At 40.5% G+C, this 24,368-nt stretch overlaps 1 protein-coding gene across 1 annotated transcript in view; it reads left to right on the forward strand.

Annotated features, from left to right (window-relative positions):
• The first annotated feature begins 642 nt into the window (after positions 1-642).
• Positions 643-24,368, forward strand: part of p3h2 (prolyl 3-hydroxylase 2) — a 52,602-nt gene continuing 28,876 nt past the window's right edge. The window contains exon 1 of the mRNA XM_034881910.1: positions 643-1,325. Within this exon, the coding sequence (XP_034737801.1) occupies positions 909-1,325 (417 nt within the window). The 5' untranslated portion in view covers positions 643-908. The remainder of the gene's footprint in view (positions 1,326-24,368) is intronic.

Here is a 24,368-nt window from a genome sequence, read left to right on the forward strand (position 1 = left end):
GACAGTCTCCTTTAAGTGAATTGTGTCTGACTCTCACACTGGACTGCCTAAACAAAAGAAATTGCCAGAAAACAAGACAGCAAGTAGTTGTACATGTATATCTCACCATAATAAATTGTGTGAAAAACAAACACTGAAAGTATCTACATAGCCTATTTCTATTGCTTTATATATCAAGGTTATAGGGCACATTACTAAACAAACGCTGTAGTCTCTGGACAGATGTTACAAATTCATCAGCCCCCAAAAAATATAAGATTAAAATAAAAAAGTTGTTAACTTATCCTTGCGCCATTTTCTTGGAAAACACATAGGCTAGGCTACTTAAAAAGCATAGAGCTTCATAAATTAATGGGCTGATAAACGTGTTATTAATCTAACCCAAATTGTTTTAAATAGGCACATTTTTGTATATGAAGAAAACTCTCTTTATAGTAGGCTATTTAATGCCGTTGGTTTAACAGAGGATTTTCTTTTTCAGACATCTTTGTAGTCACTAGATCAGCCTGAGACGGGACCCACACTTTTATCTTCAATGTTTCCTCAAAACTCACACTAGCACTCATCCGTGAAGTAAGAGTAGCTTATTGCTGGTGTTTGTGGGGTGGCGACGTGCGGGACTCCCCGAAGGACCCTTAGGGTCCCCGCTGTGACTGTTGCTGCTTCGGCCGTTCATGTCTTGGAGGGGAGGAGTTAGCAGAGCCAGAGAGGGGTCATAACAAAATGTGTGTCCCCGACTGACTAAAGCAACATTATTTCCGCCCTTGTCCGGTGCCGTCCCGAGTTTAGGTCTGTGAGGAGCTTTTAAATGGACTCTAAAACGAGTCGAAGCTGGTTGTTGTTGTGACTGACAGCCGCTGGGTCTCCTCTCCGCCGGTCGCTCCTCACTGTCTGACCCGAAACAGAGGATGGATGGAAACTTTTCACCGGCTGCTATCTTCTCAGTAGTCCTGCTCACCGTCGTGTTGTCATCCTCAACAGCTTTCCTGGAGCCTTGCGACCTTTTGTATGACAAAGCGGTGCAGGCATTCTCCAATGGAGACTATACAAATGTGGTACGCTACATGGAGGGAGCGCTCAGCAGCTACACACAAGTCCGGCACACTAAAGTCCAATGCCGGGTGAGGTGCCGGGACCAGCATCCTTTAGATGAAACTTTCTCGGACCTGCGCTTCACCGACGTGCTGCTCCGGAGAGCGGCGTGTATGAACACATGCATCGAGGAGAAACTTGGCACTCAGTCTGTTCATAAAATCAGCGAGGATGTAGTGCAGGACTTCCACAGGAGGATCCCTTATAACTATCTTCAACTGGCTTATCAGAAGGTAGGGGGATGGGTGTTGAAAGTTAATGGTAGCCTACTTAAGTATTTGTACATCCAAAATTTGTCTTAATACAAATTCTCCAGTATTCACTCCTGTTGCTGGGACCATCATATAAGGGAGGATTGTGCAATACATCTTTGTCCTACATGGGACATAGGCTATAGCCAATTTGTTACAAAACAGTTTAGTTTGTTCAGGTCCCCATAAAAGTTAAACATGTTAACCTATCAATCTCTCTAGAATCACATTTTCTGTAAAGAATACATTAAACATACATAGAGCTAAACATATAAAATGAATTGAGCAAAAAAAGTGTACAGTAAACATTAAAATGCAGGGAAAAAATGAATGTAACACATCTCTGTTGTATATGCCGTTACAGATATAAGTGTGGTAACCATTAGGCTAATGGTGGCCTGCTTATAATAGCAATCAGAAGGACTGTGTGCAGAAACCTAATAAACAAGCTTCATGTCTTAGTCCTTTAAAAGTTAATTCATGTAAAAGGGACGTTTTCCGTCTTGACAGCAGCAATATGCAACAGGGTGGTGTAACATGCAATACATGCGTCTGTGTGCATGTATCACACTCATGATGTCAAAAACTACTTTGCTGATATTAGATTAAGTTACAGGTAGATCAAGGCCCAGCAGTCTGATTACAGCAGGTTGACTCAACAGATGTCTGTGCACTTGCTTCAGGCCTTTGTTTACAACCACGCTTTGGTTTTTATGGCTTCTCTGTGTGCAGTGTTATTTTTAAGTAAATGTTTTGTGGATTTTTCTCTTTCTACAACTTTTTCTTTCTCTTTCCTGCTTCCTCCCACATCCACAGTGGTAGCAATACTCTAGTGTAATACTTAATATATACCTTAGTCACCTATTAGATAACGTACATTATTACAACTTCTAAACTGCCACTATATTCCTCAATCTCTACACATTAGAAATCTTTGTTATTTGCTCTGCATTCATAAACATTTACACAGAGCAGCATTTCCCTTGAGGTTTATCTCTGCTTGGGATAAATCCTAGAGATGGATCAAACAGGAGAGCTGGGAACAATGTGTAATTGCAGATTCAGACTCTGATGTAGGCTACTGTATTTGTCCCCGATGAGCGAGTGAGTTTTATGTGTCTGTGGATGTTTGCCATCAGTTTTGATTCCTTATTTAGAAAGCGTTGGACCCCCCCCCACCGGTTATGACTGCAGGTGCGTCCTAGCATGTTTTCTGAGGAAGAAAAAACCTGTAACAGGAACACCCTGAATGTCCCAACCGCCCTTTATGCTGACTATTATTGTGGACTTCCGACAGATGAAAAGAGTGGAACTTGAGCTTTACAAACACTGCATTCAACAGGCAGGCATACTAAGATGATAAGATTTGTGATTGCAACAATGATACAATGATTCCTGCAGGGAAATTGTCTTTCTGCATCTGTCCCTCAAACAGCATGGTCAGGGTCAACTTCAGGACACTTGCAGTTTCAGTGTGACTATCGTACAGTGACGACTACATGTTACTGTGTTTCCTTTAGGATTTTTTTAGCAGTGGGGTCAGGTCTTTCCTACTTTTCTTGAAGTTGGAATCATGGCAGAAGGAGGAGATGACAGCGATCATCTATTAGCCCTCTAAGAGGAATTAGTCTGAAGCATGGGCATATTTTGGTAATATTTAATAATGCCAAAGGACAGTTGATTAAAGATAGTTATCCTGTCTGTAGAAGGTGCAGGAAAAAAGTTGCTGCTAAAGGCATTAAAAACTGTTTTAAAAAATACCGCGATAATACCGAAAACCGTGATCATTTTGGTCACTGTAACTGCGAGGTTGAATTTTCATACCATTTCAAAATGAATTTTACAAGAAATTATTCATAAGGAAACCAAAACCCAAATGACTACATCTATAGACTATTTCCAATTTATATTATACTACTTTCCGTTTTAATGTTTCCAGATGCTTGATCAACACATCAGTATGTGGAGTTAAACTGGACAAGCCCAATAACCTCTGAATAGTTCTACTTGTTGTTAAATTGCAATGTGAGCGGAAGCCACCGGGGGTCTTATTATTTTGGCAGGATGATTTACATTGTGCGTCTGCCCTATTTCTGGTACCGTGGCGGCAGAAAATTTGCCACGGCGGGTTGCCAGAACAAAATCCGCATAGAGGAAACACTATGTCAGTATGTACAAATAATTAACTTAGGCTATGGTTGAGTATAATTCAACATTTTAACTTCATGTGAGTAAGACAGAGGCATTTTAACCCAGTTGGAGCTCAGCTAGGAAGCTGGCACCATTTCCTCACAAGAACCTCAGACCCAGTCAACTTCCACTTTTGCTGACTGCAGACCAGCTCCACATGCCAAGGGGATGACACACAGCTTCCACCGCTCAGAAGTGGTGGGAAGTTAATCCGCCCTGTCACTGTTTGCTGGGCAAATGGTTTCTAGGCAAATTTGGTTTCAAATTGTTTGTCGTTCTTTTCTGTATCAGCAGAGAAAGAGATGATGTGATCCTCTCATAAAATTGCACGCTCCGGTCTAGACATTCGAAAAGATATTGCCTAACACACAGATCCGCGCCGAGCTGTAAAAAATATTGCTAATAATTTGCGAATAGGATTATGATTTCTCTAACATCTGTTTAGAGAAGATGTACATTTAGTTTTTTTCTCTCTCAAAACGAAGTGGCAACTGAAGCTCTCATGAATGTTTTAGCAGATCTTTATTTCGGCCCCCTCTGTGTCTCCTGTCTTTCCAGACTGAGTACACAGGAGCACATCAAGGCAGAGAGCTCAGATGTTAATCTTACCACAGGTAAGGAGAGGCCCAGCTGGAGCGTTCCCATTGGCCAGGCTGATTAGAGAACATCAGACCAGTCAATGTGTACATATGCACATTAGCATGTGTGTGTGTGTGTGTGTGTGTGTGTGTGTGTGTGTGTGTGTGTGTGTGTGTGTGTGTGTGTGTGTGTGTGTGTATTTGGTGGTGTTTGTGAAAATAAATAACATTCCAGCGTCACACTCCCTCCTCCTGACAGCCTCTGGCACAATGTTGCTATTGGGCTTGTTAGAGGCTCCACAGTCACCAACTGTTCTCACTCAGGCTGCTGCGCATGTCCCCAGCTCGCCCATCATTTAGCCTGGCAAATATTTTATTTTCCTGTTGTGGTACGTTTGCTTTTCTAAAAAAAGAGAGGTATTTCAGGTATTAAAGGGAGACTTCTGTAGCTGCCATTGGGCTGGACCCTGATGGCCTCCCGTGATCTCTGGCTCTGGCTACAGCTCTTTCTACAGTTGCCCAATTGCAGAGGGATCAAAGGCCTTGAACTGCCCAAGGGACAAGAAAAGATCCTATCTCCAGCCTTTATCCTTAATCTGATACATCTCACAGTGCTGCTGATCCAAATTATTGTGAAAGAAGGGCTCATGATTGCTGCTCTGTGAATGTATCAATGTTTATTTGGATTATGGAAAAAAAAATGTGAAAACAGATAAAATATCCACAGACAAATTTTGGTTGTAAAAATACTACATGAGCTGCAAACACTGTATCATTTGTTCTTCTTTTTCTATTAAGATGGACTGTTGTGCATAAATAGTAGCAGTAGATTGCATTTTCATATTTTTTTAGGTGTAAGCTCTTAAATTCCACAACCTACTAGTTGATCAGTCATTACAAACTTCTATAAATATTTAGGAGCCTGAATACAGCGCTCAAGGACAGCTAGACACACATTCATGTTGTAATCTAACGTATGCATTTGTGCTCACATAACATCTCATATAACCAGACCATAATTGGGTTTGTTAGACCGCTCTCATTACAAGACTGCCAACAAATATATAATTTGTATTAGGGATTCTCTATGTTCCAAATGAGTTTCGGGAGATTTCAATACGGCAATCCATCATGACCCTGTTAACATGCTCATCCTGTTAAATCCCACTCGTGAGGTCAGACAAGACATTTGGAGCCGACAATATAAATGTAGTGTCAATGTTGAGAACCAAGGATTTACAAGCCCCATGTCAAAAGTTGCAAATACTAGAGCACTAGGATTTGACACACACACACAAGGCATTTCTTTTAATTGCACTGACCACCTAGAGAAGTCTTTGGAACTTGGGACACAATAATCCCATCTTCATTTTGTTTTGAGAACTTCCCCGTGTCTCCCAGCACAATATTAAAAGGTGACACTAGGTCAGGACAGTCTCTGAAGCCTGCTGATGTTGTGAGCCTCTTTTGGAATTTTCTCTTGTAAAGTTCAACCCATTTATAATTCCACTGTGAATGTGATGATTTGATTACAACACAGCAGGCAGCTTGTGGTTCAAGCACAGCCCCCCTTAGATGGCCTTTTTATGGCCACGTGGTGGGATGAAATCTGCTGGCTTGGTTTTGATTACAGGTTTGGTGGAGTGTTTGTGTGGTAATGATCGGAAGGCTTTTGGTACCTTCTAGCTGTGTTTTATTTTATATTTTCTTTCTATCTTACTGGGAAAAATTAGCAGAATTAGCCAAACACACAGCTGCAGCATAGGAAACATGTCTTTTTCCAGCTTGAACCCCAGCGAGGAATATTGGACGTAGAGAACATTTTAGTGGAAAATGAAGCGCTTTTGTGCAGACTGAGCTCATAGCAGTGAGTGTTTGCGCACTAGATGGGAATCCCAGATGATGTTATTGTCATCTGCAGCTGACAATAAGAGTATTGAAGGGTTTTAGAAGGGGAGAGTGAGCTCTGTCTTTGGATTGGATAAAGCAAGCAGTAACGCTGCCATTTCTTCAGAGGCTGGCCTGTTCTTCAAGGTCAAGTCAGATTTATTTGTTTGGTGTATCAGCAGGGTCATTTTGCAGTTATCCTATTTGCAAAGTGACTGGGAGTGGGACAACGAGTAGTTCAAGAGCAGATATGAAAACATATGCTCAAATGAAGCAAAGGCAGAATGCGATTCAAAGGTCTATTTAGAGTTTGTTACACCTAAAGTTGCTCAGCATGAAGCCATAACCTTCTGTAGAAGGTCCATCTTCAAGTCAAGTAAGTGTTATAATTCAAGACTTTAAAGAAATACTTTCCCATCCACCCGGCCAAGAAATTGTCCTGCTCTTAACTTCACTTAGAACCACTTTTTTTTTTTTACACATTTCTGTACAGATGTTGGATGTACAGCAAATGAGACACAACATTTTAATTTTTTGAGATTTAACAGGTAGGCAAATTTTATTACATTCAGATAGGGGCATTTAGACATGCTAGCTGTTTCCCCATTTCCAGGCTTTGTGCTAAGCTAAGCTAACTGGCTGTACCTTCATGTTTACCAAACAGACAAGAGGAGTATCAATCTGAACCACTAACTCATGACAAAAAAGATAATACAAGTTCTTTCTAAAAATGTTGATCTATTCCTCTAATGCACAGTGTGAGTGTCCATCAATATATTTGAAACTTTCTTCAAAATAAATAAATATTAAAATCTAATATATCTTACCCGAAGATGCCACTTGATATGCATATAGCAATCATCAAATAATAAAAATACTCAATCTGAATCCTGAAGTAAAATAACTATTGACAAAGTGTATTTCATTCTTCTTTTACTAACATAAAAAAATTGAAATAATTTAGTTAATTCAAGTATTTAAGTACTTGGTCTTCGCTCATTAAAATTCCCAAGAAAATGAAACGTATTGATATGGAAAAGGAAGGATTGCTGAATAGATACAATCCTGGATACTGTATTCAATAAATGTAAACAATCAGCGTAGGTCATCATCTCTTTTCCTCTGCACACACCTGCCGTGCCAACGTGCTGCTCTCCTGGCTCCCTTGACCTAGCGTGCAGTGCTGTGCTTTGCCCAGACGGCCAGACATTGTGGCACTTGGCTGTGCCAAAGGCCTTCTGCATGACTGGATTTGAGAGGATAACGCACTCCAGGAATTTGGGGGCACACTCTGGCGTAACACGCCAATATTGTTCTCGCCCTAATTAACAATTAAACAAGAGGAGAGGAGGAGGCTGCTAATGGGTCACTGCTGAAAACAGTGCAGTGGTTTGTGAGCTGGGACGAGACAGCAGCAGGTGGAAGGGAGTTGTTGTTGTTGATGGGATTTATCACAGCTGCGAATTTGTGGTAGCAGTATATTATATTCTCAATTCATGGAATATCCAAAGTTCATTTTTGGACCAAGATTCACTTTACTGACCCAACCAGCTGGAGAAAATAATTTAGGTGTGTGTGTGTGTGTTTGTGTGTGTGTGTGTGTGTGTGCGTGTGCGTGTGTGTGCGTGTGCGTGTGCGTGCGTGTGTGTGTGTGTTTGTGTGTGTGTGTGTGTGTGTGTGTGCGTGTGTGTGCGTGCGCGCGCATGCCTGGTCTTGTCTTGTCTTGTGTGAGAGAATTTCAGAATCTGAAGAGTTGGCAGGATGGACAGATTCATTGGGTTTGTGTGTGCCTGAAAATTCTAGTTGTGTGTTATTCTTTGTGTTTGGTGATTATCAATCTGGCCAATGACTCCCGGCTGTCTGAGTGGAGAAATCAGGACTGGGATGGAAAAAACTGAGTTTTCCAGGCATCTGTTCAGCTTCACTAGTGACTTGAACAATGTGTTGCGGGGGTTCAAGCAGAGAAAACACTTTGATCTATCATGTTACCTTCTATACAGGAGACGTGATCACTTTTTAAGCTGAAAATACTTATCCACACATACAGTATACGCACAAACTGATTAGAAATGTTTCTTTCTTGTGCCAACTTTCCAAAAAAACAACAACTTTGGAATGTTTTGAGGATGTTCTGTTTCAGACAAACAGTAAGAAGAAAGCTTTTATGCTAAAGAGGAAGAACATACTTTGATCTCGTTTGTTGGAAGCTTTTATGCTGAAGAGGAAGAACATACATTGATCCTTTTCATTCACTGTAAATCTAGAGCTAGAAAGAGCCAGTGAATACTAGGAGTAGTGTTGTTGATTTTCTTTTTACCAAAATATTTGTTTACATAAAGCCAGTAGCCAGTTCAAGATCTATTCCGAGTGTGACTGAACACATATTTGGCTTTGACAGAACTGTTGGCAGATATTTAAGTCCACACAAGAGCTAAATATTCCACAGATTTCTGAGGTTTCCTAACCCGCACAGCTTGTTTGGCACAACCACAAGCTATAAATTGGGCTAATGTCTCAGGTTGCTTTTGTCCTCGGCAGATCATTTCTTGGAAGTGGAGAGCTGTACAGGAAGTTGTGATAAACACTTGAAAATTAAGTTTCTAATTTAGCAGGCAATGCAAAGAAGGTTTCAATAGCTTTATAGTTTAATACAAATTTTATCAGTGGGGCACAGGCCTGTATTGTAGTGAGAACTCCTCTGTTAAATTGGTCTGTTAGAGTGTTTGTCCTCTGTGTCAGAAGGTTTATGGTATTTGGTATGTGGCTGCTGCACTGCGGTCCCAGCAGCAGGGAGCCTGCTCAGAGCCACAGCAGGGGCACCTATGCTCCTTTTCCAGTGGCTTGGTGAAGCACAGTTTTGTGATCACATGACGTGATCGTATACATTTCCAATGTGCCTTCACAGCAGGGGTTACTGATATTGTTCTGATGTTATGGTTCTGCTTGGAAGCTGGGCCAAACGAGAACAGTCTCCACCCACGACTGGGCTTTGACATCGGCTGGATAAACAGCAATGGACAGCAGTGGACTCTGACCACCATTCAGCAGAAGGATAGCAGGATAGAAGACTACAACTGAATGGCTAAAGTGTAAATGTTGTTTATTGTGAACGTAACTCTATTGTATATAATCTAGAAGTCAATTTTTTCCAGTTTCTCAAATGTTAAATTATCTTCTTTACTCAGACCAAGATTGCCAATCCAAGTTGAAAATGTAAATTACAGATCCTGTGCTAAATCCTCCAGTCCTCCTCAGAGGTGAGGATCATTCATCTTTTGGGGGCAGTTTGTTTGCATTTTTGACCCCACAGCTGTTTCCTATAAAATTCAATTAGAAGTGTTGATTGTTTATCCAGGCCCTTTTTGCCATCTTCAGCCTGCAGGGCGATGGTCCCATAGTGACTCTGTAGTTAATGTGTGCTTATGTGACATTGTTTATGTGTGTATGTGTGTTTTAGTGTGTGTGAGAAACTAAAATATGTAGTTGGAAATCAGAATGTGTCTCACATGAAACGGTCCATGGTTGGGCCTGGGATGTACTTCAGCCAAGTCCTTTCTTGTATAAGAAAGGTTCCAGTGCAGATGTCTTTATTTTACAGCATGAAAAGACAGCATTAGAGCTCTCTGAATTCATACTACTCACTCATCACTAAGTTAAGTATGACAGTTGGCATAGAGAAAGGGACTATTTCAAATTTGCACACCCACCTCTTCCTCCCTCCTACCTACCACTACCAAAGAATAATTCATCTTAGCAGTGCATAACGCCAGGATTTCCAACTATCGTCCCCTGCTGCTCTGTGACCTATTTATCTTTGTTAGATCTCAGCACCTCCTCTACCCTAGATGTTTTCCCCCGCAGGTACACAGGTCGTATGACAACTAGTTTAGAAGACAGGAGAGAGTAGTTTTAATGATCCCTTGTTGACCTGACCCCTGGCCAACACTGACCTCACACTGTCTCCACATATGGTTCAGATCTCTGTGATTTGCAATAGTGTTGCAGGATTAGAAGAAAGTGAAGTTGAGGCGGAAATGTGCACTAAGGTGCTTTTGTTTTTACTGTATTGCAGTTGTGTCATCTTTAGCCAATAAGAGGTGCTTCTGAAGGGCTCAGGTAATGAGACAATAAGGTCACTATAACTGCTGGTCTGATTTTTTTATTGGGTGAACCCTCAATCAGCTGTGAGCGACTTTATTCCTTAACGTGCTGCTTGACTGTTCATTATTCACGCTTCTTAAATTGAACTAAGACAATTATTTAGAGAGAAAAAAAAAACTTAATCCCTCAAGAAAGCTAAAAGAAATTTTGAACTCCCATCATGTGGATGGGTCATATCATATGGCTGCCAGAGTGATTAAACAAAGGGTGTGTATGTATTAATCTTCCCTCCTGAGAGCTGAAAGTCCTTAAACAACTTACGCTGTAAATTGATGACTTTCCCGCAGCAGCAGGAGTACATCATTGGCAAAGAGTTAAAGCGTGGTCAGTTCAGCTTAATCTCCAGCTGGCTCCTACAGCAAGCTTTAAAGATCAGTTGAACTGAATTATAGGACAAAAAGGGGACAGAAGGAGTTACTTGGGACTGAAAATCCTTGACAGCTCTTTGGATTGGGGAATTAAATAGTTCAAAACAAATTCATCATCTAATAAAGTTAGTACCCATCTGCTCAAAGAATGTCTGCAAAAAAAATATTTGTGATTATTGATAACAAATTGACTTTCCATCTTAAAGCTGCAATAACATGGTAACATTGGCATGTTATCACCTTTTTGAAGTTGATTTGGTAAATTTATTAACATACAGTTGCCTATTGACACATCCAGCAGTCACATGTTTCTGTCCTCATGACGAATACCCAAGCCCAATATTTGCTTTCCTTTTAGCCTTGTTTTGGTCTCCACCAACCCCTGAGGTAAATATCTGGCTCTTTAGCTGCGAAATGTTCCACTAACTAGTTGCTAACTGTATCTGTCTGCTGTTTGGTGCTGTGCAGGTACAGTAGTGAAGTGTAGAGTTCTGTAGGTTAAGAGCTTTAATTGAAGCTTACATCTTTATTGCCATTTGTGTCTACAAACATTAGCTGCAGTCATGGGTTTATTCACTCTGTAAGTATTTCATCTTTTTTTAAAGATTTCTTTTTGGGCATTTTAGGCCTTTATTTGGATAGGAAAACTTAAACTTGAAAGGGAGGGAGAAGGGTAATGACCTGCAGCAAAGGGCCGCAGGTCCATGTCAAACCTACGGCCGCTGGGACGAGGAGTAAACCTCTATATAAGGGTGCCCCCTGTAAGTATTTCTTAAGTTACCAAATACAGCTTAAGACATTCATAATGATGTAAAATGATGTACTCATTAAGGCCTGTCTTAAACTATGCAAGGCCTGTTTAAATCCCTGTAGATTGCCGTCAGCTAAGACTACATGTAAAAGTTGCAATTTAAATTTAAACAGATTGTTTCAGCTCAAGGCTAGTGTTTATGTTCAGCCCTGTTTGCCAGTTTAGTAATGAGTAAAACTGAAGATTTGGGAGTTTAGTTTATTAAAGCGTTTGGAGGAGTCTGACGTCACCCACTGGGAGAGCCCCTTCAAAGAATGTTAACCTTTTGGCTCCAGTTGGGATTTCAAGAGAAAACAACCTCAGTGCTGCCACTTTAAGACAATGTATTACCCTGTGACCACATAGACTCAATACACACAGGGAAGGCATCAGTCTTTGTGAATGTCTACATGCAGAAGTTATCATTGCACTTGTGATAAAGGGATACAGAAAAATAAACTCTTCCGCCTGCTGTTATGATAAGCGGGACATAGCCAAGGTCAAAGACCCGTTCACTTCTGGAGAAAAGAGAAAGTTCACAGACTGGTTGGTGTTTATGCAGAGCGCATCCAGTGTCATCCTGAACATGTCTGCTTTTGTGTAATGGCATGTTTACGATAATTTATTGTTATGGTCATGAAGCTGTTTTGTTGGAAGTTTAGTTGTTATAGTTATGGTGGATATTACTGTTAATTGAAAAGGCCTTTAGAAAGAAAGGATTATGGAATGTACTTCACAGTGTATGGTTTTGCAAACTATAAACAAAAAGGAAGATAATTCCTTGCTTTACTTACTACTTTAATTTTTGTGAATGTATGTTAAGTTTCTGGTCTATATAGCTTGAAGTTAAATCCTATATTAGCATTGAATACAAATTCCTCAAATGTCTTAGCAAACACGCCCATTATTCAACAATTTGGTGTCATGGTGTGACTAGTAGTATGTCCAGCTAAAGGTCCACCCCTATAATGACTGAGGGGTGAGGACAGTCAATCTGGGGGAATACTTCAAACATTTGGCTGATGTTAAGAGAACACTTTGATTAAAAATGTATGCCATTCAAACAAGGGCAGCTGTGTCTTTTCTTTTTCCCTCTCGTGCCAGGTCTGGATTATAGGTATTTAATAGAAACAGGATTACCCCTCTTTTGTCTTTAATGGAAATCTTAAAGTAGGCTTGACAGGTAACATATAGCAGGAAAATACTGTGAGGTATTTACCGAATGTGAGTCCTCTGGAAGGCCAAGGCCATCCAAGACTGTCCTGACCAGCTCAGTACAAAGATTTTAAACTCCTGCCATCAGGCCACTGCTGTGGAGCTCGTGCTACTAAGATAAAATGGCTTCAAGTTGCTTTTGTATCCATGACTTAAGATAATGCTTAACGTGCTATAGCTTCTGCGCATTTAAAACCCTCTCTGCCTTCTTTTGCACTGTGAACTTTTCACTTGCACGTGTATTTGCATGTTATGCATCCTCACTTTTCTTTATGTCTTCTGATTTTTGAATCTATGGTGTAGTTGTGTTTGTTTGTTTAGCTGCTGTGGGAGTGGCCTTACACCTGCCGGTACATTTGCATTCATGGGACTGCTTAAATGGACTTGATTTGGAATGACTTTCACTGGGGTTTTAGACTTGAATCTGTGTTAATATTAGTTACCAACTTGTCCAATGTTTATTATCAACATCATTCTATCATTATCAGGTAATGCAAGATAATGTTTATACTTGGAGGTAGGCGTCGTAATGCCGTGTTTATTGTTAATTTGCAAGATGGTTCCCATAGTGAATAAACAGTTAACCCATACTGAGTTAATTATATTAACACACCAAGTTGATACTACAGAATACTGGCTCCATCATAAAACACACCCGTTTGACAGATAACAACTGTTATCTTGTAATAACAATCATACCACAGCATTCCAAACTGATGATAAACTTGAATTATCTTTATTTGTACAGGCAACATCCACCATTCTTCCTCTGAAAAGATTGCACTGCAATGTATGTACAATGTTCAGTGTTGTGGGCAGTAGATAGCACAGCTTCCTCTTTTCAGTACAGATGAGTTGAGATACGTTTAGCTTCCTCGGAGTACTGTACATTTTCCTGTGGACTGGTTATAGAGCTGAAGTGCTGACGCAATAGCAATCCATATGAGTCAGATATTTCCTTTCATGTTGCTTTACAGGCAGTAAAGTAAGGCCAAATGTGTGCTTTTAATGGTCTAAATCAGGCTATGCATGGTAGTTAAGGTGGTTTAAGTTAACCATAGGTGTTAAGTTCCAATAGATATCTCACATGTTTATGGCACATGTTTGCATGAGTGTAATGGTTTGCCTTTGCAAAGCCGAAATAAACTGTGTATAGTAATTAAGTAAATTCCTTACTTTAACTGTGGTTTACACAAACTGAACCACAGCTAGTAAGATGTTGAATGTCAACCAAGCAACAGTGTTGAGAAACATTTCCATCATTCGTTTTGCTCCTACATCCTCACAGAAAAACCTACTGATTGATTAAACCCGGTGCAGGAGCACACCTTGTGGGCTGGTTTCTAAGCAGCGGCAGGGATACAAACAGAACCAATGAGAGACTTGCTGCTCCGTGGTTTGGTGGCTCACAGGATCTCTTCACCAAAAAGGAATTCTGACATGGTTTTGGGCAGAAAGCGGAATCTCATCTAAGGGAATGAGCGGTTAATTCCCCAAGATAGTCTGTAATGTAGATGATTGGGAGAGAGGAATATAACTTTCTGTACAGTAGAGCCATTGTAGCGTTGTAGCAGAAACTGCTTCATGACATCATGTAGATGTTGGACAGTAAACAACTATTCTTTGTCATATACAGTTTGAGTGGGAAAACCTTGCAACGGGTTATTAGAATTCCAGAGTGTTCTTTCTCTGAAATCTCTTTATTAACTGGCACTATGTCACTTTATCTTGACAGCTTTAAATGTACATCAGGCCACGCTGGCACTAGTTTGACCTGCTGTCATGAAACACCAGATTATCTTCATTGACAGATCTTTTCTCAAATATCTCAACTTTTTGTACTTTTTGTCACTGATGAGGCACTCTGTAGGAAGCAGCCTCATCATCCTCTGTACCTCCTCACGCATTAAGTGTTTTGTGGGCCTCACAGTGGCCAACAGTAACACAGCCCTTGTAGTCCTCTCACTTGTCGGGTGCACTGTGGTTTTCAGTAATGTTTAGTCATGTCATACATACACTGAGGCCTCCGTGTATAATGTTTTCCATGAGCTGCTTTGCTTCTAGTGTACAGCTTGGCTGTGGTTTATGGCCTAGGAAGTAAGGTTTTATTGCACTGGCAGCCTGTAGGAAGCTTCAGTTCAGGCTGCACGTGTGGTGTGAGAGGCATAGCCAAGATGGTCAGTAATAGGATGCACAGGCGCTGACTTGGCCTCAGATGGCGCATCACTCCAAGGGCAGGATGAGCTCATGTGAATCAGTAAGTAGCAATATAATAAATGTTCAATGTTGAGTATATGATGCATATTGTGAAATCATAGTTTTTCCAAGACAAATTCTGTTTCTCATTCATAAAGTGTGTCATCGCACGAAACATGTCTGAACAGCTGAACAGAATTACTCAAACTCTTTTATTGCTTCAGTTCAGTATGTGTGAGTGGGTATGACCACACAATTAATGAGGCATTAAACTGTATCAAGATGTTTGGGACTCTGACTGTCCTTCCATGTAATTCAGAAGAGCAAAGTTTTTTGGACAAAGTTATAAATCATATATTCAGTAATATTCATATATTCAGTAATATCTTGCATGTTTTTTTACACACAATTTTTTAGTTTTAGATTTTTTCAAAATCTGTGACAATGTCACATACTGAGCGGGGCATTCTACAGTTGAAAAATTAACGTATGTGGACGACACTATTTCTAAATTCCTTATTGAATAAATAAACAGTATCTATAAAGTAGTAGTCGCTGACGTGGATTTTGACCCAAATAGATTGGTTCGGCCAATTTATTGGCCTAGCTCTAAAAGAGATGGACAGTCATGCTGTTCATGTTCAAAGCATTAACATGAGGTCAGACCACAGTCTTGACTGTTGTTCATATTAAGCTATGTCTTCTGGTGTTTAAGTGGTATGAGCTGTGACAGTGGATACTCTGTCACAGTATCCAGTCCCTGAAGATGAGGTATTAGCTGTGGAATATGGCTCCTGTGCATATTGGTACAGATCTGTTTTTGTGTCTCCAGTTAGAGTGGCTCACCAGTGTCAGAGTGAAGCGTTTGAAAAAGAGCCACTACCCCGTGTGTTTTGAGTCATGGCGGCCTTGTCTCTAAATCACCCTCACCTTTGTTCTAACTTCACATCTATGCCCCGAGGCAAAAATACATGCACATTCCTACATCATCTGAATAAGTGCTATGGATAGGACAATGGGGGCTTTTTAGTACTATGCCTTATTCTGTTGCGGAAAAGGAAAAATACCAGGGTACTTTGTCACTTTCCCTCACCTGCTTAAGCTTAAAAGCCAAAGTAAGTGTTTGAAGGTCTCTGGAAATGTCTGTCCACTTACAGCTGTCATGGCTTAGTGTAGAAATGTTCACTCAAAACAATCCTTTATCCTTGCTTATCTTGCAAGCCTAAGAAATACTACAGTAGGTATGATTTGCTGGTTTAAGACCCGCTTATTGCAACACTTTGTGAGTACATACCTTTGTGGATTGAAAGTTTAGTGACATCATACCTCTCACCCCGTGCTTTGTAATTTAGGGATTGTGTTGGAATAACCCCTATTTTGTGAGCATGTTATTATATTTTCAGTGGCTGACACTGTACCTTTGTACCTCCTCAGGCTGTGAGAAGGATCATCCTCTTTTTCCAGTGACGTGATGTTGAAGAAAGTGAAGGCTTTTATAAATGTTATTATTTAATTTTCAGCCTGGATCCAGCTATTACATTTCCTCACAGTGCCACATGTAATACAGATCACAGCAAATGCATGACATCAAAACCCCACTATAAAACCCAAACAAAAGAGATCTGATTGGAATATTTTATCAATGGATTGCGGCCTGCAGCCAATAAAGTTAATGGAAACAGCAGTCAAGGCTGGATGTTGTGTCGCTTCTCTGTCCCTGGTGCACGGAGGCAAGAAGAGGAGACAAGGGAAGACATGGCAGGTTTCATTCTCAAGGGCTCAGTACGAGCCAGCTGTCAACAGGGAGGGAATTAGGTCAACCCCTTAGTGAGACACTTTTTTGGAAACGCCTACACCAATAATGACAATGCATTTCTTCAGCTCTTTTCATCATCACCTTTTATTTAAATACAATTTTATGGGACACTTGTCGAGCAGAAGAGCCGCAATGTTCAAGGCGTAATGGTGGTCGAATTCACCAAAAAGCTTTTGTTTTGGGAGGTCTGGAGGAGTTTTTCCCCTCCAGATTGCTGGGGATTTCCTCTCCTCCCCTGGGCACATCCTGTTATCTGAGCTGTGACTCAGCGGAAAAACCTGCTCTCTGTGTCTGGACCTTTTTTCCTCAAAATTACTACATTTGATTTAAAAAAGGCAATTATTCTTATCTAGAATTCCACATTGAATACGTTGGTTCCATTTTGCGGCTATGTACTTAATTTATTTGATCAGGTTAAGGAATATATCCATTAAGTCCTTCGACTTACATTCATGAAAGGAAATTAAATATAAATCAATCATTCTCTTCTATAACTTTAGCAGCTGTGTGTGGGATGACTTCGGTCTGGACGAGAGGAAATACGCAGGGAGAAATGAATACAACAGCTCAAGTCTAAAACTGATTTTTTGAGGAAGGAAAAACTTAGTTGTGAAACTGTTCTGTGTGGTTCAAGAATGTATGACCGGGGTGAAAATGTAAAGTTTATTTGTTCAGACCAAATTTTTATGGTTATGTAGGTAATGTAGTCTGGAGGACATTGACTGATTTGGAACCAAACCACTTTGTCGAACAAGACAACACTAGAACTGAAATCACCAGCTCAATTTTGCAGTGGTTAAAGAATATTAACTTTGCTCTAAGGACGTCAGTTGGTGGGTTCAACATCTGACAACCCATCAGCAGGGGGACATCTTTTATCTTTGCCCTCCAAAACCGTTGAAATACAAATTAGTTTCATGATGTGATGATACTATGGTGAAGGTTTGTTTAGGTTTAGGCAAAGATCCTGGTTTGAGTTCAAATACTTTAAGTTGTTTGTTAAGCTTAGGGGAGATTCACCGTCATGGTGACAATAGTAAATACATGGTCAAGGTTAGGGAAAGATTTTGGTCATGCTTTATACCATTTTCTTGAGCCAACCATCCACCATGAATCCGTTTTTCTTCCACACATAGATTCGACAGCTGTAACACAGCACTGATTGAGTGATCTCATGCTGTAACAAACTTGTTCATGCCGATTTAGTTGTGTTGTACCTTTTGAGTGAAGTACACCCCAGTGTAAAAAGACCTGACCTTTGCCCTCAGCTTCTAGCCTGGCCCTTATAAATTAGACAACAGCTTGGTCGAGGCTGCTCTGTTTCACACAAGGTATCTCCAAAGAGTAATTAACATCACTGCAGACGCTGATAGAAATAAAGGCCAGTTGTGCCAGAGGGCCTCTTGTTAAACAGCTGGGTGGGGTGAACTCTGGCCTCCCTGGTACTTTACTTAACCGTCAGTTTGTCATTTTCTCTCCTTCCTAAAAAGTCTCTTGTTAATGGTATTCCTGCAGAGTTACACCCAAAATGTGCCTTTATACTTCGTACTGTAGCAGAGTGAGTATGTACGCCAACATCAACGTTACAGATGTTTGCATCTTGTTTGACTTTTTCTTGTCCAGGAACTCCAGGTTTGAGTAAACTTGTGCTCCCTGGCCTCCTGACTCATAGTCTGAATCTTGTCCAAGTTTAGTATCAGCCGTTTTCCTCTCTTAATTTCCTTCTTTACTTAAGCTCAGCACAATGATCTCATTTTCATGTCTATAGTAAAGGAAGTATTACTGGGAAACAGCTCTGGATCAGGGTGTGTAGGTGGACAACATAAGTCTGGAATTTATTATCGAATCCATATCAGGCTTCAAATGACATATTTATTCATCAGTTTGAAAATTTGTTGAAATTGTAAAGACCATGGTTTAAGGGGAATCCTAGAAATGCATATTTTGTCAACATGCGGTCTATTTTGTTCACAGTGATTGTCCACTCAGCTTCAAAGGACCCTTACTGCAGATTACTACCACTACTATTTTTTGTGGCCATTTTTATATCAAAGACATTTGACTGCTATTGGATACTTAAAAAAAAGGAAAGACAAGGATTGTAAAGCAACTGTAATCATTATTTTTTTGTAATAACAAACTAATGAATCGAAACTCCCTATAGTGGTTGATAGCTGACCTCTGGGATGGGAAAGGCTGTACAATGTCAGTCCAAAGTCCTCTTCCAAAAAAAAGGTGTTCTAAGCAATGTTGGGTGACGTTACTTATTGTTGACGTTCAAAGTATTTTCAAATAAAACTAGACTAGTTTGCCCCTCCCTCATCCTCATCCCGTCCCCTCCCCCTCCCTTCTGTGCTTCCAGGCACTAACCCCCCACCCCCAAATCCTTGTCCTTGTCGGTTATTAACTGGAACGCTGGTTAGGTTTGTGTATGCTTCGTGATGCAGGTGGGCACAGTTTGTTATTGTTGCCAATTGTAGACCCTGGGCTGTCTACAGAGACCGCATTTTTACAGTGTGTTCTCGGGACAGGCAGCTCGCGGATTGTGAGAAGATGTTTTCTGTATGTGACAACAAATGTAGCCTAAAACATGCGGGACATCGCTTAGAGCACCTTTAAGAAACTGAATAACATCGATGATGTGATCTGAGCACAGGATTTAAACTGTAGCTTAACTTTTTACCGCTAACAGGTTATTTATTTCCCTATTACGCTTGCAGAAGACCTGATTTTCTGATAAGTGTGTGCAGAGTTACTGACCACAAGCTTCAAATGCAAAGGGGTTTTATTAATGCCAATTTATTGTGCATTCTGTCCAACTCACTGTCAAGTTTTATAACTCCGAAATCCATAATTGTATCCATGTTCACCACAGAAATGATGGAACATCTGGTGGAGCATTTGTGAGGTTGCTAACCAGATAGTCTATATCCTCGACGTTCCAATTCCGGGATGGAAAATCTGCCTGATTTCTTTTCGGACGGTTGTCCGTAACCTTCTGCTATCTTTTTGTCCGGTCGATTTATCAGGACTATGGTTAACTGCTCCTCGGATCTCTGCAGGGTGAATCCAGACAGCTAGCTAGACTATCTGTCCAATCTGAGTTTCTGTTGCATGACTTAAACAACCTTTGAACGTACACATTTTCCATTAAAACAAGTTTCTTCCAGAGGTTATTTTGCAGCGGCATCGTGGCTCTGTCCTGTGCTAAGTACCTCCCATGACAATTGTGATTGGTTTAAAAAATGCCAAAAAAACCGAGCAGGATTTTCTCCCATCCCACAATGCTGTGAGGACTAGCCAGATCAGGTCTGGCAAAGCGAGACTACTAACCAGATAATCTATAGGTGAATTCTATAGAATGAAATTAGAGGTGAGCCTACAGAACCTGATTGGCATTTCTCACTTTCTTTACTCACTTTCTTTCTATATTTAACTAGCCTGCTGTTGAATTGGTTTATTGTGTGCCACATTTAGTACTTGTTGTTTTTAAACATTTTGAGATGTATTTTTCTGTTATCTTTCTTGCCCAATCAGATCAGATGTGTTTTCAGATGTTCTATAGACTATTTCATAATTCTATTTCAAAAGTGGGTCAGTCCAACACTTTGGTCCAGTCTGAAATATCTCAACAACTATTGGATAGATTGCTGTGAAATTTTGCACAGCCATTCACAATCATCAGAAATGAAAGCCTACTGAGTTTGGTGACCCACTGACATCTCCTCTATTGCCACCATGTGGTTTACATTTTTGATTTTGAGTGTACGGCCGCACAGAGCGGCTAGCATGAAAGGAAACTCTTACTCTTGTTGTTCTATCAGTGTAGCTTTTTTGCCATTCATGCTTCTCAGAAAGTGCATACCAGAGCTGTGTGACTTGTGTGAGAAACATCAAAATTAGGACACTTATTAGTTAGTTTTCTAGTATCTGTCAGTCAATCATGTATGCATTGAGGTAAAAGTCTTCTCAAGGGACTTTCAAGGCTGATCTCCACAGGATATGAGATCTTTTTCAGAGAGATGAAGGTGATCATTTTCATCTCCCGCAGTGCATTCCTCTGATAGTGGCCTCAGGTTTTTAGAAGCAGTCACTGACATTTTTAATTGTGTTTTGTGCAGCCTCTGTGATTTATAGTCACTAAGAAAAACAACTAGAAGTTTAATTTTGGACAACAAAATCTGCTCTGGTTGTTTCAGTTCTGTGTAGTTTAAATTGTACTTATTTTTTAATGTTTTCTTTGACTTCAAAACAACATTCTTTTTGAGTCTCACTGATAAAAAGACAACTTGTTCAGTCTATGGTGTAGTATATATCTCACACTTTCATAATCTGACACAGAGACTCAATGACACCGGGGCTCTATGTGTGTGGCCACACAGGATTTTCTCAAACAGGAAATATAATCTAAACAATATTGTCAACAGACAAGCTAATAGTCTAAGATTGTAAACAGACCGCTCACATCTGGGCCAGCTTTAACCTCTGTCCCTCATTCTTTTTTCTTTTCTTTTTTAACTTATAACACTGTGGCGAATTTAGGCCTGGACTTAGTTTCCTATGACTTATGAGAGCTCAGTCTACCTAAATAGGCCCAATGGTGGAGACACAGGCTTTTAGTCTTTCTTTAATTTAGCATGGAATGAAAACCGAATGGACAGACTTGGACTCAACTGGGGTCAATTGGTTTCCATTAGTGTGTGCCCAAATGGTTACCGGTCCTAGTGCTTCTAACAGCAGAGGCATTTGAGGGTTGCTCTTCAAAACAAAGAACAATGGGGGGTAGAACTAATGTAGAAGCAGCTTTTTTATAATGAAGGATAAAAATCCTTTTTTAACCGTATTTTCTTAAGGGAAAACCACATGGAATATTGTATTGCCAGGATAGGAGATTATTGTGGCTTTAGTATTGCATGTTTTTATTTCTAGGTCCAATATTGACTGCTGTGTCCTCTGATCCTGTACTGTAGTAACTTTTACATAAAATACTGCATGTTTTTGATAACTGATAAACTCTAAAGTTGCAGCAGCAAAAACGAGCCAGAGGCATCAATGAAACTACAAGTGGGATCCAAGTCCGGTTTTCACTAATGTTATAACAATTTATCCTGGAGGAACATGAATGTCTGAACCACAGTTCATGGCAAACCATCAAATAGAGACATTTCACTCAAAACCACAAACCTCATGGTGGCACTGGAGAAAAAGCCGGGGAATCACCAAAGTCATAAGGATTAATCCTCTGGACCACATGATTATGTGTACAGAATGTGACGGCAATCCAGCCAGTAGATGAAGATATATTCAGTCTGGACCAAAGTGTATGTCATCACCTCTATTTCTTTGGTGTAGTTTCCTAAACCAAGTCCCTGTCTCTGCCTTATGCTGTCTGACTGTGAGACAATCAAATCTTAGAAACACAGTGGCAGCGTATTAAATTGAGTCTTCCGTGTAAAATCTAGGCCGTCACCCTCTCACACCCCCCCAACACACACACACACACACACACACACACACACACACACACACACACACACACATATGCTTGCTCAAGGCAAACACAATGCACAAGTAAACAAAGAGTTTTGCGATTGACCCTTTGTAAACCACACATCACCCAGCGTTCTGGCGGTGAATTGCACCACAATGCAAAGAAACACGTTCAACCCCGACACAGAACCCCGAAAGGGTCAGGACGCCGTAGGAGTGACGGTGTAGCCATGGCGGGGATTTGACAGAAGCATAAAACAGCCTTTACACTGCTTTGCTCTTCAAAAGAAGGAAATTTAAAGACAAGAAGATTCAATAAATAAATATCTGCTAGCAAATTATAAATGGTAACTCTAAATCTATTCTTATTAAAACAGCGGGCTCTTCCTAAAGCCTGTTAAACTTTTCAAAATAAAAGACTTAGATTTTTAGAGCAATTAGAGCCATGGTCATTAGAGTTCCTCTTCATGTGTTGGTTGGTTGTAGTTGCAGTTGCAGCACTGTTTCGTCTTGTCTGAACGCCACGGCTCCTCCGTCACTGCTTAAGAATGTGTGGCATGCTGGTTCCTGGGCTGTCTCACCACAAGTCAGCAGCCTGGCACCCACGCGACCCCCTGACCTAAACCCTGTCCAGCCGCTCACAACCAGTATCTTCTAAGGGAAAGGCAGAGGGGTTGCAGAAGGTTCAGCCGTAGACAGGCAGAGGTGGAGAGTCGCAGACTTGCTTGCTCACACACTTGCTTATTTCTTTTACGCACACAGATGTTTATCTCCAAGTCTGTAAAACCCAGAGCACATAACAGTTCTCCTGAATGCATCACAGTGATCATTTTACTGTTGTGGAGAACATCTGCTTATAGATATGACTTGGAAACAGGCATACACACATACACACATCACTATTGTGTGTGTCTGTGTGTGTGTGTGTGTGTGTGTGTGTGTGTGTGTTTGTGTCTGTGTGTGTGTGTGTGAGAGAGAAAGAGAAATAATGAGTTTATTTGGACTGAATTCCATTCAGCATGCTGTGTGTCAAGAAAACTAGATCTGTGCAATGTGACAGCAGCATAAGGAACATGTTGTGTTTATGACGTGAGTACAACTCACTTTTCAAGGCTTTTTGAAAAGATTTAGCTCTATCACCCTGTGGGGTTCATAAAGTTTCATAATTACCTGCATCAGCTAAAAGGAGGTTAATGTGGAAAATAAGAAAGATCAAATAGAAATACACTGACTGGATGCTGGCTTCATGTGTTGGCAAAGAACAATTCCTCTACAGATTTGACTTCTTTCTCTATATTTGGAAACCTTTGTGTGTAAAATTACAGTTAGCTAACAGTTAAATGACAATTAACTAAAGATTAATTAACTATCAATTTGCCATCTAACAATGATGGTTATTATAAAGTGTTACCCTGTTGTCCTGTACAGAGTGCTGCTGCATGCCGAACTGGAACTCTCACGGCAATTCTAAGGACTTGCATAGTTCTGCAGTGACACATATATTTCGCACGTGATCCGCCTGATTGATTTACGCCTAAAGTGTAACTATTTTTTCCCCGTTTTCCTGTTATTATATTTCTTTCTTAACAGGAATTGGTTCGGATGTGTATTCCCAGGAATCCCGTTTCCCGGGATTAAACCCTATAGTCTGAAGTGTGAGGTGTGCACATTCGCACTGCACATTCATCTCTTATCTAATAAACAATGCAAACCGGTGGAGTAGAATGGCCCGCCAATGTTCAGAGTACATCCAGGGGTGCCTATAGGAGGTAGAGCAGTCGTCCACCAATTAAAGTTTGGTGGTTCAAACCCTGGCCTAGGTTTACATGTTGAAGTGTCCTTGGGCAAGACACTTAACCCCAAATTGCGTTGGTGTGTAAATGTTGGCATTGTATGGCGGCCTCAGCCACCAGTGTATAAATGTGTGTGTGAATGGGGTGAATGCTGCCTGTAGTGTGTAAAGCTCTTTGAGTGGTCATAGAAAATCACTATATAAATACTGTCCAAAATCACATATACTATCCACCATTATAATTATGATTTTTTTTGAAAATCTAAATATTGTGCAGTTGCCAAATTGATGCTTTTCCCCTTACCTACTGTTTTCACGTTTCATTTTTCTCTCTACAAGGCAACAGTGTCACCCGGCTCTCTGCATTAACTTTCCTCATGTTCTTAAGTGTGCACACACTCGTACAGAAGAGTTATGACCACCCAGCTGACCCAGTGATCACACACCAGCTGACAGACATGGCCTCTCACACATGCAAATTCACATGTTTCAGTTTTCTCACACGTGTCCACACTCTGTAATGCACAGCAAGTGTGTGTAAA

Source organism: Etheostoma cragini, chromosome 9 (assembly GCF_013103735.1).
Source record: "Etheostoma cragini isolate CJK2018 chromosome 9, CSU_Ecrag_1.0, whole genome shotgun sequence".
Lineage (NCBI taxonomy): Eukaryota > Metazoa > Chordata > Actinopteri > Perciformes > Percidae > Etheostoma > Etheostoma cragini.